Source organism: Thalassophryne amazonica, chromosome 1 (genome assembly GCF_902500255.1).
Source record: "Thalassophryne amazonica chromosome 1, fThaAma1.1, whole genome shotgun sequence".
Taxonomy (NCBI): domain Eukaryota; kingdom Metazoa; phylum Chordata; class Actinopteri; order Batrachoidiformes; family Batrachoididae; genus Thalassophryne; species Thalassophryne amazonica.
The window spans coordinates 36,347,254-36,364,918 of record NC_047103.1 but is presented as its reverse complement, the minus strand read 5'-3'; the positions used below and the strand labels follow the sequence as shown (position 1 = coordinate 36,364,918).

At 41.7% G+C, this 17,665-nt stretch overlaps 1 protein-coding gene across 1 annotated transcript; it reads left to right on the top strand.

The window, feature by feature from the left end:
* Positions 1–1,824: 1,824 nt before the first annotated feature.
* lipib (lipase, member Ib) lies at positions 1,825–16,107 on the top strand. The gene is made up of 10 exons (XM_034167977.1): positions 1,825–1,876; positions 5,446–5,837; positions 6,860–6,968; positions 7,217–7,318; positions 8,654–8,743; positions 8,809–8,976; positions 12,334–12,423; positions 14,561–14,669; positions 14,917–15,090; positions 15,615–16,107. Exons 1-10 carry the CDS (start codon positions 1,825–1,827, stop codon positions 15,697–15,699), a joined length of 1,371 nt encoding a protein of 456 aa, XP_034023868.1. The 3' UTR covers positions 15,700–16,107.
* Positions 16,108–17,665: the final 1,558 nt, after the last annotated feature.

Here is a 17,665-nt window from a genome sequence, read left to right as displayed (position 1 = left end):
GAGCATGGAATTTGGCAGGTGTATGGATGGCCTCTGTTAGATTCGCCGTACTAAATTTGGTGGAACTGTGCCACTAGATGGCACTGCAGTGTATATATTTATGAATTTCGGAGCTCTAACATACTCCAGAATTCATGTCGATCTTGCCTGAGAGTCTTACTAGGCTTCTCTGTGGTCCCTGCTTGGGTCAGGCCTGGATCTACGGTGGGCCGGGTGGAGCTTGGACCCTTAATATTTGCTTACAAATGTAGTATTGACTTTTTATTTGCAACTTCTCCTAAACCACTTCATGGTTTTCCATAAATCTTCACAATGGTGGAACATCATGTAAAGATGTTAAGCATAAGAGTATGCACTGGTACTGCCCAACGCCACATCTACCACACCGCAGAACTATCCGGGGTCCTGGATGCCAACCACCCAGGCAGACAGGTAATCCATTCCCACCTCTCAAAAGTAACCATCTGTTTGCCATCAACCTGGTAAAGCTATAGTGGGCTTTCAACTAGTGGGCATCCCCTTGGCTTTCTCCACCCGCTGGGGTCCTCAACACTGAGTCTCCTATGTGCTGGGTCAAGCACAAAGAATGGCATAAGATGGACAAAACGATGTAATGGATGTTCGCTCAAGTGACATTCCTCACCTGAGTTTCTCTAAGTAAGAGCTTATTTGACATAAAGTCATTCTGAATGAACCTCCAAAGAGACTAAGCACCAAAGACATCCAGTGGTCACCTGGTTAGTGAGCACCCTGAAGACCTGGCTTTTCTTTCTCCTGCAAAGATATTCAGCATTTGCCAAACACCTCTGACAGCTTCTTACTTCTGACAGCTAGGGTTGGGACAACTAATGAAAATCATTAGTCGACTAGTTGGGTACCATGGCGAATACATTTTACATTAATGCAGGTCTACTCTTTTAAGGGTTAAGTGAACTTAATAAATGGCTTTCGACTTGTTGACTAGTAAAAAATAGTCGGCTAGTCGGATATTAGCTAGTCATAGTCGACTATTACAACTAGTCGTCCCATCCCTAAACTTTTCCTAGGCTTCTCCTGATCTTAAAGGCAGAGGACCCAGAGACATGAATGCCACTGCCAAGATAAATTGATGGCTACAAGTTCAACACTTTTGCGGCATACAGATACATTTCTGATGGCTCAGTCCAGGAAGTCATTGAAAACAGATACTCCAACTCCTTGATCAGCCTTTCAAGTACTGAAATCCACTGATTCTGCAAAGATCACAACATCGACCACAAAGTCAAGGTGGGTAAACCTGTCCTCACCAACAAAAACACCTATGTCTGTGTTTTACACAACCCTACCCGACACCCAGTCCATGCAAGCATTGAAAAAATATCAGGGCAAGAACACATTCCTGATGAACATCAGTTTTTAGTTTTGTGAAGATATTCATGAGGAACAATAATTGTCAAGGTGAGACAGTTTGATTATTTTTTAAATACATCATATTTGTCAGCTACATGTACAGAGGTTGACCAGTGTGTTAATTCAACTGTTTCATCACAAACGATTTACGACCACAGATATGGAACACGTGCCAGCAGTGGGTTATTTTGTGAACTTGATCGCTAGTGTTTTACATTAGTAGCTGCTGTATTTGTTGTTGGTACATTGATTAAATTTCCTTGTTAATCTTCTCAGTGTGTCCAAATGCCCCTCCACCCCCCGCACCCCGGCCCTTATCCTTACTGTAAGCCAGGACACGTTTCCTCCACCACCACCCCCACCCCCCTTTAGTGATCCTCCTCCCTGTCTCTTTTACTCTCTCATTCCTTCTTTACCACTCGGACTGTCTTCAGGATGCTGGCCTGCAGACTCGTGTGTCTGGCGGGACTCTTCATGCTCTGCAGAGGTAAAGAAATTCCTGAATTTAATAAGTTAGTAAGATCTTGACTTCTTATTGTTGGGGAAGTATTAATCTTGTAGAAGTCTACAGATTTTAACATACTGTGTGTGTGTGTGTGTGTGTGTGTGTGTGTGTGTGTGTGTGTGTGTGTGTGTGTGTGTGTGTGTGTGTGTGTGTGTGTGTGTGTGTGTGTGTGTGCGCGCGCGCAGACAGAAGCAGTTCATTGGACAGTGCGGTTCAGTTAAAGTTGCCTGATCCACTTTGAGTTTTAAAGCATGTTTAAATGGAAAATCTTGTTTTTAATCCAGTGTTGGGGCACAGAATTAAAAAAAAGGTCTCCAACAAATATTTTCTTAACCGTCCATCCATCAGTACAGTCATGTGGGTCATTTGTGAGAGACTGGATCCAGTCAACCGACTCTACCCATTTTGACCCATTGGCTCCACCCTCCTGCTGTGATTGACAGCTGTAATTGCCTCTTGTGTTCAGGGTAGGGCGGGTGGCGATGGGATGAGGTGTTTTTTTAATAGCAGTCTGATCCTATTGAGGACAGCGTTGCACTCTTGTACGTGCTCACTGTAGTTTTTGGATCGCCACTAGTCACAGTCATTTAGCGCTGACACAAAACCTCATCCAGATTTGCAACAAACTTGGTGTGACTTTGAGAGATGTGGCGCTCTGGTGACTGGAAAAGTCCAATTCATTCAAAGCGTTGAGCAGAAGGGAGTCAGAAACACAGTGAATCTTTAACCTGAAGCAGTTATTCAATTACTGTTTCAGTTGTTTAAAAAGTTATGAAACACTTTTTCATTAAAAGTTTTGTTTTAAAATGGGGAATAATGGAGAATGATAACTTACAGGAAACCATTTTCTGAAGCAAATGTTTCATTTGGTGTTTGAACCACGTGAAAACATTTGTCTTTTTCTGAAGGAATTGTTTTGTTCTATTTCATGATTTTGGTATTTTGGATTGATTGATTGATTTATTGGCTTGAATGCAGTTCAAAAGGATAACAATCACACGTGTGTGCATTTGTTTGTAGAATGGTTCAAAGGCCAAAAAAGGGATCAATTTTTCAATCCGTTGATCCATTTGGTTCACATGATCAAAAAGGTCATTTCTGCCGTCAGTATATGTGGAGTATGTTTGAAGAAGGACTAAGTACTATACACAGTACAGCCGGAAAGTATTCACAGCACTTCACTTTTGCCACATTTTGTTATGTTACAGCATTATTCCAAAATGGAGTAAATTATTTTCCCCCCCCTCATAATTCTACTCACAATACCCCATAATGACAACATGAAAAAAGTTTTGTTTTAATTTTTTGCAAATTTATTAAAAATAAAAACTGAGAAATCACATGTACCTAAGTATTCACAGCCTTTGGCATGAAGCTCAAAATTGAGCTCAGGTGCATCCTGTTTCCACTGATCATCCTTGAGATGTTTCTACAGCTTACCTGGAGTCCACCTGGGGCAAATTCAGTTAACTGGACATGATGTGGAAAGGCACACACCTGTCTACATACGATGTCCCACAGTTGACAGTGTAATACTGCCCAAAGATAGGTACCCCTAGCTAGTGGTATCAAGAAGACTTGAGGCTGTAATTGCTGCCAAAGGTGTAGCAACAAAGTATGGAGCAAAGGCTGTGAATACTTATGTACATGTGATTTTGTAGTATTTTTTAATATACATTTGTAAAAATCTAAACAAAAAATCACATTGTCGTTGTGGGGTACTGTGTTGAATTTTGAGGGGGAAAAATAAATTTCAGCCATTTTGGAATAAGGCTGTAACATAACAAAATGTGGAAAAAGTGAAACGCTGTGAATACTTTCCGGTTGCACCGTAGGTCCTGCAGCCTGTTGGTGCTTATCTTTGGATTCTGCAGCATGAAGTGGACGCGAGTCCACAATTCCAGCTGGAGGGGACGCCAGTGCAACACAGGTTACTTCCCCAGTCAGCGCTGCTTCTCATTTACAGCTGGGTGGACTTTGAAAATAAAGATTAAGTGTCTCATCCAAGGACACAGGCAGCTAGCATGAGCGGGATTCTAACCCAGGTCTACATATTAGCAGGCAATCTAGTTATCCACTGAGCAACCTCCCCTATAAATACTTTTGGAAGGTCTAAAAAATAAAATCCAATCTCATGCTGTGATTGTGGTTATATTTGTGCATCCTTCCATCTGTCTGTCCAGAGTTAGATCTCACTGACCACTCAGTGGATGTTCTTCATATTTGGTGTGGTATTTGTTCTAAAACCCCATGTTGTTGCTTCTCATATCAAAAATTGCATATTGCGATTGTTGAAAGGCAGGTCACAATTAAAGTTCACAATGAAAGCTAAAACATGAAATACTTGCGTTAACATCTACTTGTTGCAAGCCTGAATACTATGCAGGATAAAGACACCTTACCCAGACTCAAAGCTTGTTGGCGGCCAGACTAATCTTCACATCATCAAGCTAAAGAGAGAACAAATAGTACACATACAGACACATAACAGGATCCTGGACTACGTGTTCAGGCACATTGAACTTTGGTTTCACCTGCTTGACCTTTGATGCTGAGCCTGGTTTGTTGTGTGAGCAGCGAAACGGTGGAGAGTGCAGATCCAGGATGACGGAGGCTGAACTGGGTCAGGTGGTGCAACAGAAACCAAGACTTAGACCTACAGTAGATTATCTGAAGGATTTAGTAAAGCAGAATATCACAGCTGTTATTAAAATTACCAGTTTTTTTCAGAGACTTGTGCCATCATTTGCAGTAAAAGGTGTTTGGTAAAAATCTGAAACAGGGCCATAAGTACTTGGACAGTTAACATTTTTGTAATTTTGCCTCCATCTAGCCATTTTTGAGTAATCTTGTCCAAAGACACAGACATGTGCTTGTGGAAACAACACCCTGCAGTCATTACTTGGCTAACATCTAGTCTAATAATTTTCAAGATTCTGTGATCTTCTGCTGAAACATCTCTTATCTCTTTGGCTTTCTTCAAAACATGTCTAGTGCGTAAATGCTTCAATGACCTTTGACCTCACCTCAATACTCTTCATATTATCTTGTGACACTGGTTTGTGTTCCTTAGTGTGTCAGGTCTCACCATAAGTAACGTTTTGCTTCTTTCATTTTAAGTTAATACTGATCATTTCAGCACAGTTGTCTTTATTATAGTGTCAGTGTGTCTATGGACAAGATGACTCAAAAACAGCTGGACAGATTTCCTTCAGATGTAGTGGAAATATAGATTAGATAGATATCAAGAGGTGATTAGATTTTGGGGCAGTTTTGTTTAAGGTAAAAAGTAACATGGTAAAGAATAACATGGTTCAAAAGACACCTTTAAAAAAAAAATCTCAAAAACCAAGAAGCTCAGATGGATGATCTGAAGCATATCTTTGTGATTGATTGGTATGTATGACTTCCTAATGAAATCATTCATAGTTAAAAACACCATCGCCGACATTTGTATATCTACTTGTACTTTTATATCTTGGTGTGTGGGTATGCATCAGCCCTCTGATACCTTTTATTTGGAGACTAAATCTCTTAAATGTCATGTTCAGGCCAGGAGGACACCAGGACAGATGAATCCTGTGACAACTTCACAGACCTCAATCTGTCCCATTGCTTTATGGGTACCAGCCTGTATGTCCGGCTGCTCCTCTACACCCGCTCCAACCTCAACTGCGGCCGTGAGCTCAAACACCAACACCTGTCCACCCAGCCATTCTTCAACCTCTCCCTCCCCACCACCTTTGTCATCCATGGCTACCGACCCACCGGAGCGCCCCCGATCTGGATAGACCACATAGTTCACCTGCTGGCGGAGCAGGCGGACATGAACATCATCGTGGTAGACTGGAACAAAGGAGCGGCCAACCTCAACTACTTCGTCACTGTGTCCTACACACGGGAGGCAGCTCACAATCTGACCAGCTTCATCATGACAATGCAGGTGAGGCACAAACTGAAGATATGACATATCTCAGCTAGAGCCTCCCACGTTACATGTGGTAAACCTGAACCTACTGGGACTCCAATTTTCACCTCCTAGTTGCTGTTCCAACCATCTCATCGTGAATACTGGACTGTATATGGTTGCAGCTACATTTGTGTCTTTGCATGTTCTAGAATCTTGTGGTGTGCTTGATTTGTGTTGTTAGTATGACAATAGCTGATGGAAACCAAACTGAGTCTGGTCTGCATGAGGTTTCTTCCAGTAAGCAAAAAACTATGCCACGGTTGCCAATGTGCTTGCTCATGGGTTGGCTAAGGTCCTGACCTTGGTCATTTTTAGAGCTTTACGGTGACTTTACGGTGACTAAATTGAATTGAGGTGAGATTTCATATGTTCTAGTCTTTCTCTGTTGTTCTCCACCATGATGATGTGACGAGGTGGTCAAGTCAGTTGTGGGAGCATGTGTTGGTGCCACACAGAACCACAGCACATGCTCACCGGATCACCGGTTAGTGCCCAAGTCTCACAACCATACAGTAAGACAGGAGGAATCAGGACCCTACAGACTTGGACTTTCGTGCTCCTGAAATGTCTCCATAAGCTCTTCTCAGGTGTCTCTCAATGTCAAAGGACTCAGAGACATGAATGTCACTGCTGACAGAAGTGAGTGTCTCTGGAGGTTTTCACTGCATACAGATACATTTCTGATGGCCAAGTACAGGAAGTCATTGAAAACCTAGATCTTAGTATCACCCACGCCGGGGTCAACAGTATGTATGTATCAGCTTGTTAAAACATGTAAGGTAGAGAACACAGTGTAACCGTAAGTGGTAGTGCATTTACATGCAAAGCGGGTTTACATGTAGAGCAGGGTGCACATTGTAACCACAGTATGTGATCTGACTTGGTGAATCAGTACTTTGCGTGTTGCACGTGCACTACATGGTAGAGGAATAACAGAAGACAATTCTATCAGAACCTTGAAAGCACGTGGTGACTTCTGATTGGTGTTTCTGCAGGAAGAAGGAGCTTCTCTGAGCTCAGTGCACCTGATTGGTGTCAGTCTGGGAGCACACCTGGCCGGATTTGTAGGTGCCTACCTAAAGGGGAGGATCGGCCGCATCACAGGTGAAACAACATCCACAAAGAAGGGTTGTAGATTTTCAGGGATTCAGGTATTCAAGTTCACATTCAAAGCTGTAACTTTGCTTTAGATGAAATTCAATATGTGCTTCCAATTTTTGAATGTAATTTTCTTATAAAAATCATTTCTGTTGAGCATGACAAAAAAAAGAGGGGCAGAGAGAGAGAGAGAGATAGAAACTGTGCTAACATTGCTGTGCTTGACATTTTTTTTATTTCTTCCCATCTCTCAGGTCTGGACCCAGCAGGGCCCATGTTCACCAGTGCCACACCAGATGAACGACTGGACCCCACAGACGCTATGTTCGTGGATGTGCTTCACACCGACATGAACTGTGAGTGACTGATCAGTTTTGTTGACAAAATTGATTGTTGTCTTCGGTGAAGGATTTTTAAACATGTGACCTCTGCTTTTGAACACCTGTATTAAAATGTTCAAGTCACGGCCAGAACACCTCTCATCTCAGTGTGCCATTGAAATAACAATGTGACACGATAAACCTATAAAGGCAATAATACAAGTAAAATAAACCCAATCTAACTGGTATAATTTATGTTAAGCCCGACTCTGTGCTTTACTTTGTGCTCAGCTTATGTGCCATATAAAAAGCAAAAGTGGAGATGAACACACCCCAAATGCTGTTGCGCTACGTACTTTACCACTTGGTCACATTAACAGCAAGTGACAGAGGCAAGGCGATGAGCTGCCATTCATTTTCAATCAGAGTGAATGGGCAGCACGATGAATGCCCACAAAGACACAGTGGTTAGCACTGTGCCTCACAGCAAGAAGGTCATGGGATCGATTCTTACCTGTGGCCTTTCTGTGTGGAGTTTGCATGTTCTCCCCATATTTGCGTGGGTTTCCTCTGGGTGCTCCGGTTTCCTCCCACATTGAAAGGCATGCAGGTTAGGTGATTTGGAAACTTTGTAATTGCCCAGGTCTCCCTTACAAAAGAGATCTCAATCTCAGTGGGACTAACCTGGTTAAATAAAATTTTAAAAATTTCCAGCGACTACAGAAAAGTGGCAACTATGCTGCCAGCTATACAAGGTCAAAATAGATAAGAAATCTATTTTATGCCAACACTGAGTGACACAACACGAGCAGTGCCAGTCTGAGTGAAGCCAGCATGATGTATGTTGATTGGTTGCTCAAACAAAATCATTCAAGATGGTGGAATACACTCCCAGACAGCTATATTTCTGTACAAATCTAATATGTTTGGCATTTTTCTCTTATATTTTCTAAACTTTAGTGACAAATCAACACCTTTAAATCTAAAAACCCTATTGTTGTAAGCAGATAATACCTCCAAGGTGATTTACAGGACACCTTACAGAGATGTTAGCAAGCTAACTAGCGGTACATTAGTGCCACCATGTTGTATTGAAGACTATCAATCGAACTTTAGTTCTGTCACCCATGAATGAACAGCTCAGAGTGACCGTATTGGGTTTCCCGTCCTTTATAATCTATCTCTAATAAACACTGTGCACATTAACGCCAATGCACCACAAGCTGGCCACACCCATCAAACGACGAACGCCAACTGCTTGTTGCTCTTATTTGTAACTAATCTGACCGTAGGGTTAGACTGTGTGCTACAGACTGTCAAGACAGTCTATGAGGCTTTCCAACAACTCTACTGTGTGTTTTCTGTGTGCAGCCTTTGGACTGCAAGGTGCTCACGGTCATATCGACTATTATGCTAACGGGGGAGCAGACCAACCTGGGTGTCCCAAAACCATTTTTGCAGGTGAATACATGTGTATACACACACACACACGCACACACACACACTGTAACATCTTTCCTCAACAGGGAAGTCGTACTTCGTTTGTGACCACCAGCGCTCTGTGTTCCTGTTCCTGTGCGCTCTCAACCAAACCTGCAGACTCACAGGGTACCCCTGCTCCACCTACAGTGACTTCCTGGACGGCCGGTGCCTGCAGTGTGAGGCCTTTAAGCCCGCCCCCTGCCCGGTGCTTGGTAAGCAAATGAATCTGAACATTTTGACATTTACCAAAGTGTACTGGCACCAAAAACGGTCTCAACACCCTCTCACCTGCACATACTGAGCCCAGTTATCTCATTCTCCTTCATGTAAGAATAATGTTCTAGTTTCTTCTCATTTTGGTGACATTTGATGGGACCTCAGTAAAACCTATAAGGCAGGGTGACACATTACATTTATACGACTACAGATCCGCACCGCTGACACATTCTGTCAATCTTAAATATAATTTTGCCACAAAGTGAAGATCATGTTCACAAGACAAATTATATTTGATTTTTAACATCTCAGTGGACCTTTAAAATCAAATAATATGTCTCCTCTCTGATGAGGATTTATATCATTGAGCAATGAGCCCCCCGAGCAGGACAATGAATTGTTGTTGTTTTTTTTCCACACATTGTTGCATTTGAGTAATTTTTATTGGTAAAAATGTCATATTTTACGAGCAATGATTTGATAAAAGTCATTTTGTAGGGATGCCCAGATCAGATTTTTTTGTCCTTCAGTTTAGAATTCTTTAATGGTTTGAGTATCTGCTGTCCAGCGTTGTTTTTCTTTGAATACCATACCAACTGTATTTATAAAAGCACCATAAAACGGCCAGCGCTGACACAAGGTGCTATACACCACAAACATAACACAAATTAAAACACAATAAAATAAAAAAGAACCACTAAAATGTAATAATAATTTTTTTTGATCAAACAAAGCCTCATTGGTGTCAAAAGCCAAAGCAAAAACATAAGATTTTAAATGAACTTTAAAAATGACCAATGAGGGTGCCTCCCTAACACCATTACAGTTTATACAGTTATAGTCACTATACTCTCCTGTAATGAGGAAGCATCAACTTTAACGATACAATTAAAATATATTTGACAGTGAATGCAAAGCAGATCCTTTTGTTATTATTTTGTAATATGCATATGTCACAGACATGAACGAGCGAAGCTCTTCAGCATCTCACCATGTCATTTAGGTTCTTCAGATTTTTTTGAGTGAATGCTTCTGGGGAGCATTAGCATGGTTAAAAACCTTCAGCTACACCCCTAATTACAGCCCTCTTAACCCCCTGCCGCTTTAAGCATTTCTTTAAAATGTAGATGTAAATTAATATTCAAAGTTTTCAGCCAGTTGACAGCAGGGCTGTACAATATGGCCAAATTATTGTATCTCATCCATCCATTTTCTTCCACTTCATCTGAGGTCAGATCGCGGGGGCAGCAGCTCAAGCAAAGCCACCTGACACACCTCCCTCAGCTCCTCTGGGGGAACCCCGAGGCATTCCCAAGCTACCTGCGAGACATAGTCCCTCCAGCGTGTCTTGGGTCTTCCCCGGGGCCTCCTCCCGATGGGACGTGCCCGGAACACCTCTCCAGCGAGGCGTCCAGGGGACATCCAAAAAAGATGCCCAAGCCACCTCAGCTGGCTCCTTTCGACGTGGAGGAGCAGCGGCTCGACTCCGCGCTCCTCACCCTATCTCTAAGGGAGCACCCAGCCACCCTGGCGAGGAAACTTATCTCAGTCGCTTGTACTCGCGATCTTGTTCTTTCGGTCATGAGCCAAATCTCATGACCATAGGTGAGGGTTGGAACGTAGATCAATTGGTAAATCGAGAGCTTTGCCCACCTGCTCAGCTGTCTCTTCACCACGACGGTCCGATACAGCGACTGCATCACTGCAGTTGCTGCACCGATCCGTCTGTCGATCTCACACTCCATCCGTCCCTCTCTCATGAACAAGACCCTGAGATACTTATATTCCTCCACTTGAGGCAAAGACACTCCACCGACCTGAAGAGGGCAAAGCACCTTTTTCCGGTCGAGAACCATGGCCTCGGATTTGGAGGTGCTGATCTTCATCCTGGACGTTTCACACTCAACTGCAAACTGCTCCAGTGCACACTGAAGGTCCTGATTTGAAGAAGCCAACAGAACCACATCATCCGCAAACAGCAGACACGAGATTCTGTGGTTCCCAAACCGGACCCCCTCTACACCCAGACTGCACCTAGAAATTCTGTCCATAAAGGTAATGAACAGAACCGGTGACAAAAGGCAGCCCTGGCGGAGGCCAACGTGCACTGGAAACAGGTTTGACTTACTACCAGCAATGCGAACCAAGCTCCTGCTGTGGTCGTACAGGGACTGGATAGCCCTTAACAAAGGAACCTGGACCCCGTACTCCCGGAGCACCCCCAACAGGGTCCCTCGAGAGACACAGTTGATCGCCTTTTCCAGATCCACAAAACACATGTGGACTGGTTGGGTGAACTCCCATGAACCCTCGAGCACCCGATAGAGGGTGTAGAGCTGGTCCAGTGTGCCACGACCAGGACAAAAAGCACACTGCTCCTTTGAATCCGAGGTTCGCCTGTCGGTGAAATTCTCCTCTCCAGTACTCTGGAATAGACCTTACCGGGGAGGCTGAGGAGTGTGATCCCCCTGTAGTTGGAACACACCCTCTGGTCCCCCTTCTTAAACAGAGGGACCACCACCCCGGTCTGCCAATCTAGAGGCCATGCAATGTTGTAAATAATCAGTTTTATGGCCAGTTTTCTTCAGACAAATCAGGAGATGGAAACATGAACATTTCCAATTCACTGAATATGTCTTGGACTTTATTTACATCAGTTATGAAGAAACACAAAAATTTATTTCACCAAAACATCAAATCTAGGCTTTCATCTCAAATGTACTTTCTGTCAAATTGTAGCTGAACGTTCAGGTCTTCTTAAGAAAATCCTCCTCTATACCAGAGGAGGATCAGGAAGCTGTATTTTACATTTTTAATTAATTTATATCAAGTTGTAAACATTGCTTTCAGTTTGAGTTTAAGGAAGATAAATTTAGATTTATTTATTTGTATTTGAAATGGCATAAACAAATTAAAACGTGAGAGATACCAAGTGTTCTAATCCTTTTGAATACAGTTGCGAAACACTGGGGCATGTGTATTTTTAAGTGAAATGCATCATCCTGGTGTCACTCACAAAGCAAAATTAAGAGATTATTTAAAAATAAACCCTTCAGAGAGCAAAATTAAGAGGTTACACAGGTTTTATACAGAACAGAGGAGCAGTAAAATAGCTGTATTTCTTTCAGCTTGGGCGTCTTCACATTACATTTCATATAAGCCAGCAGAGCATGAATCAACTGCTGTCTGCTCGTTACATTCATTAAAATTGCAGGATATATATATATATATATATATATATATATATATATATATATATATATATATATATACACACACACATTTTTTCTTCTTCTTTTCACTAAATGCACGAGTTTAAGTATAACTGAGGAGCTGTGTTGTTTCACCTGCAGGTTATGATGTCAGCCAGTGGAGAGATACTCTTCTGAGACTGGGACAGACCAAAGCGTTCTTTAGCACCACGGCCACTCTGCCCTACAGAAGTGAGTCCAACTTGTCCTTTTATATTAAAGGTTTTAACATTATCTCATAAGCCCTGACAGGATAGAGGTTATGTGATCACCACCGTTAATCTGAATGTGTACATAATAACTCAAAAAAGGCAGGGTGAATGTTAATGGAATTCTGTGGAGATATGGTGCTTAGGTCAGAGAAGACCTGAATAATTTTCAGTGCAGATCTAAATGTGATTCAACATTTTCATTGATTTCTTTTCCAGTGTTGTAATGCCTTGATTCTCGGATTTGGACTCAGGAGAATTCCATAATTTACAGCAGAGGCTCTATTTTTTTCAATGTCTTTGGCAGGGGGTGTCATCTTTTCACTTGGGGCAAAAAAATAATTTCATTGGTGCTTTATTTATTGAAAATGTAAACAGGGCCTTGTTCTGTAATGGCCAGCCTATCCTTAGCAATCGATTTCTTATGGCTTAGTGGACAACAGCTACAGCAGAGGATGGCTAGGCTAAGGTAAGCAGCTAACTATACAATGGATAATGTTAAAAAGTTTATTTAAATTTAGCGAGGAAAATCTGTGCATGTATTGCTCCACATGGGTCCACATAACTGGTCACTTTTCAGATTTTTGCCTGTTCAGTGACAACAAGGATCAATTTAGTCTGAGGTCTAATTGCCCTGTCTAATAACATTATTTAGCCAGTTAGCGTCTGCTTGCTGCAATGGTGTTAATGTTCTCAATAAATAATGGGCTGATTATATTAACTTCCCCCTCCGAGTGAAAAAATGATCTCCAAAACATCTAAAAATAGAGCCTAGGTTGTAAATTTCCAGAGTTGTCCTCGGGACATTTTTTCAAGGCTGTGATTGTTGCAAAAATGTATTATGTTTAAATACAATTTAGGTACCTAAACAACCTGTACAATACAGAATAATACTGTTACTGGAAATAGTTGCTGTTGTTGAAGTTATTTTGATGATATGCACATTCTGTGTTCTTTGCCCCTTTTTGTGTGAACCTTCACCTGGGCCTCGACTACTACACTCTTCGTTTCTGGTATTTCCAGAACCAATGTTGCCGACCAAACGGTCCCCCCTAAAAATCGATCCGCCCTGCCTTCACTGCGCATGCGTCATTTCTAAGCGTCACCAGCAATTCACTGATTATCACCTTGTTTCTGCTTAAAACTGCACTCCAGTCATCATCTATCTCAGCGACAGATATTTGAAGCTTCATTTCCACATAAATTCAGCATTATTTCATCATAAAAGATGGGGGAAGTGATCAGAACACCAGAGCAGCATGTCTGATTCTGACGTGCTGCTGTGCCTACGTTATTTTGGAACGTCAGTAGCGACTCACCAATTATCGCCTCATTTCTGCTTAAAACGGCCTTGTTTCTGCTTAAAACGGACTTTAGAATGATTTAAGAGGTTTTACTTTGTCATCTGATGGTTAATAATCACATTATTACCTTTGATTGCTTTGGGTGTAGAGAGTCAGACTCAGAGTCAGTCTCAAACGCATGCGTAGTGAAGGCAGGGTGGACCCATGGGGACCGTTCGGTCGGCAACACCGGTCTTACGAACAATATCTTCACAGATGCAACACATCGAGCCACAGATCTATCAGTCCTAATTTGAGAAGCAGTTCTCTATCAGATGGCCAAAGAAGTTTACGACTGGTGATCATTACTCCAGCATCTCCTGTGCAGCTTTTAACTTTGTTTAAACATTGGTTGGTTAATTTTGAGGCAGTGTGAATTTAATTTTTAGATTTTTTTATTGTGTTTTAAATGTATTTAAAATCAGATAAAGTGGGTTTTAGATATGAGACCAATAGAAAACTGGATGGAGCATTTTGATATTTTCTCAAGAACAAAATGAATATCAAAAGGTTTTGTTGTTTTTTTACTTTCTGACATATCAACTAAATGATTAACTAGTTAGTGTTGGTCATGCATTACATCAAACATGTATGATCCTTTGCTGTGTCATTCTTTTGAAAGAACACAGAATTAATAAAATGAACTTTTGCAGCTTAAATCATCTATTTCCCCATACTGCAAGATTTAGCAGCTTGTTTTCAGGAAATATGAGCGTCGGTAACCTTCAGCAGACTTGTGAGGTGCTTTCGAGCGTAATGCCATTTCTTCTCTTGCAGAACTGAGCTACAGGGTGGACATGGTGACCTGGAACCAGTACCTGCGTTGGGGAGTCGTCTACATCCGGCTGCACAGTGGCAGAAATTCCACAGAGACTCGAATAGACAAGTGAGCCTATGAGTTCAATATGTCAGAAACACCTGTCAAGATTGTCAGTCATAAAAGGTCAGGGTATCCGAGCAGGTTGAGTCAGGTCAACTCGTCTCATTTAGTTCCTTGAAAGATTCTTCATCCAGAAAAGCTTCATTAGTTTACTTACGCAGCATGCTTAGATATGTCAAAAATCATTGCACGCCTGTTATCTCATCAAAAAGCAACATTTAAGTTGACTCCTCCTCCTCTCATCTCCTCCCAGTAACCTCCTCCGCTTCGAGCAGTACACCTCCACGCGGTTGCTGGCCCAGTTTGATGAGGACCTGCAACATGTTCAAAAGATCTCCGTGCGGATAAACACCGGCAACGTTATCGGACCGCGATACAAAATCAGACTTCTACGAATTCGCTTCACGCCGCTGGACCGACCTGAGAGGTCAGTGCTGTGCACGAGAGATTGTTGATCACTGGTCAGTTTGTATGTTCAGACATCAGCACGGCAACCACAACTGACTTTTAGAAGCTTCATTTATAGCAATCATTCAGAAATATAAACAGTATGGTGCTGTGTAGTGAATCTGAATAAGTAGGCAGTTCTCACAAAACTGAGTGACCATGCTGGAAGGAGACAAGTGAAGGAAGCCACCAAGACACCCAAACTAGCAAAGAGTTATGGGCTTCAGTGGATGTTCCTGAATGTTTTTTCTACCACATGTAGCAGGTAGAAATCTGACTGAATTAAACTAAGATCTCTTCTAATGTGAGATGATCTGGAAGCAGCACAGCCACCGTGACGGGCTCCATCTCCCCCCGTGACCTTTAACTGGAATAAGTTGTTATAGAAAATGAATGAATCCTTGGGATCCAAAGTACTGCATATTTTCCATTCTCACTCTGAGTTTGACTTTGAAAACCTCCATGTTAGATTGATGCTCCAACAAATGTATTTTCTTCCTTCAGGCCTCTCATGTGTCGCTTTGACATCATCATGGAGGAGAACATGGAGGTGGCCTTCAGACCTCTGCCCTGTGACTCCCGCCTCTAATTCTATGACTGGACACACTGTTTTTCATTCCAAATCCTGTTTCTGGATGCCCAGACTGTTTGTCCTCAGTGTGCTTCAGGGTCCAGTAGGGATGAATCTGGTCCACAGTCTCTGTGGTTTTACCAATGGGCGTGACTCCTGTCCCAAGTGGTAGAGGTGAGAGGTACAAGGCATTTCCGCAGAGTGGCACCCCAACTCTTTCAGTCGCTATGACAGAACCTAGGATTATTAATAATGTACTACAGTATTACAACTAATACTACTAACCCAGCCGTGCTATGTGGTGATAATCCGTACCTTATCCACGTTTTTACTGTCTGTAGCAACAACACAACAGATATTGCGGGATTTATTTCATAATTCAAAATAGTGACACAAATTCCAAAAAACATTCATTTTCCATTGTTTGATTTTTTTTTTTTTTGATTTTCCAAAATCTGTCATCCATTAATGAACACATGGTGCTATTGGGTTCTGCTGCAGCCATGCAGTCTCAGTGTGTCACTGATACCCCCCACTCCACACACACACAGTATTTATACTGCTTAGTATTTTCATTTTTTAATCAAAATTAAAATGCTTGAACCATTTACCATATTTAGATTAGATAGAACTTTATTGATCCTTTGGGAAGACTCCCTCAGGGAAATTGAGGTTTCAGCAGCATTGTATAGCAGCACACAGGGTAAGAAGCACAGAGTATCAAAAGTGAAAGTAAAAAAAGAAAGCAAAAAAAACTGTTTGCAAATATAAATATACAAACATAATTGACAGATATACTTATCAATACTGGTTTATTGGCTACATTTGGACTTCCCATAGTCAGTTTTCCAGAGCTGCACCTGTTAGAAAATGCCTCTTGGAGAGGAAAAACCCATTTTCAAGTCATCCTGGAGTTTAAGTCACACTTATTCTGTATTTTCAGCCCCTTGAGATTTTTGAGCATTGTTGTTGCAGTGTACGTTTTTTTTTTTTTTTTTTGTCATTTATTCGTTTATTATAGCAGCTTATTTTGTTTAGTGATTTGATTCCTTGGAAAGTTCTATATAAAAACATTTTTATTTTTCATAATGGACATGTGATTTTTTTTTTTTTTTTTTCTGTATACAAGTCATATAATTGAACTTTTGTCACAGTCTAATTTTTGGCACCTACTGTGTTGAAGCCAGCACACAGGTCTTCTCCAGCTGCTGGGGTCTGACTCTTTAATGGTCCGCCATCTTTGAACTTTAGACATGGAAGCAATCTGACACTAACTGTGTCCCTCAGCTGCCGGTAAAGCCAGAACTAAATTTTTCATTCATACCCATTTTTTGGCATGATTATTTTATTCTAATTATGTTTGTGGTACGGCTAGTGTTGTTATTGCCATCTAGCTGGTCCCATTGAAAAAACTGCTTAAATGAACTGAAATTATACATTATTGTCTTTTGGGGAAATTATTCTTGAACTTCATGTTGCAGTCACACGAAGTACACATTCAGCCAGTTGATAGTCCGAGAGCATTTTGCTGTGAAGCGACAGTGGTAATTGCTGTTCACACATTGCACGACACTATTGTATGATTCAATAGAGTCATCCTATTTTTTGCTCACATCACATACGATGTAGCTCCACATGTTGATCTGATGAAGGTTAATGTTCGATGCTGTTCCTGATGCAACTTCATATTTAAATAGAGATCAGAGGTGGTTCGAGTTAGGATGAAACAGTACAGAACATAGACTGCATTTATATAGTGCTTTTCCATCTTTACAATTATGCCTCACATTCACCCCGATGTCAGGGTGCTGCCATACAAGGTGCTCACTACACACAGGGAGCAATAGAGGATTAAAAACCTTGTCCAAGTCTTTTTCCAGACAGGCGGGGATTTGAACTGAGAATCTTCTGGTCTCAAGCCCATCACCTCCCCCACAGTACCACCACGTCATGCATCTGTTACTAGAAGGTAGGCAAAAGAATA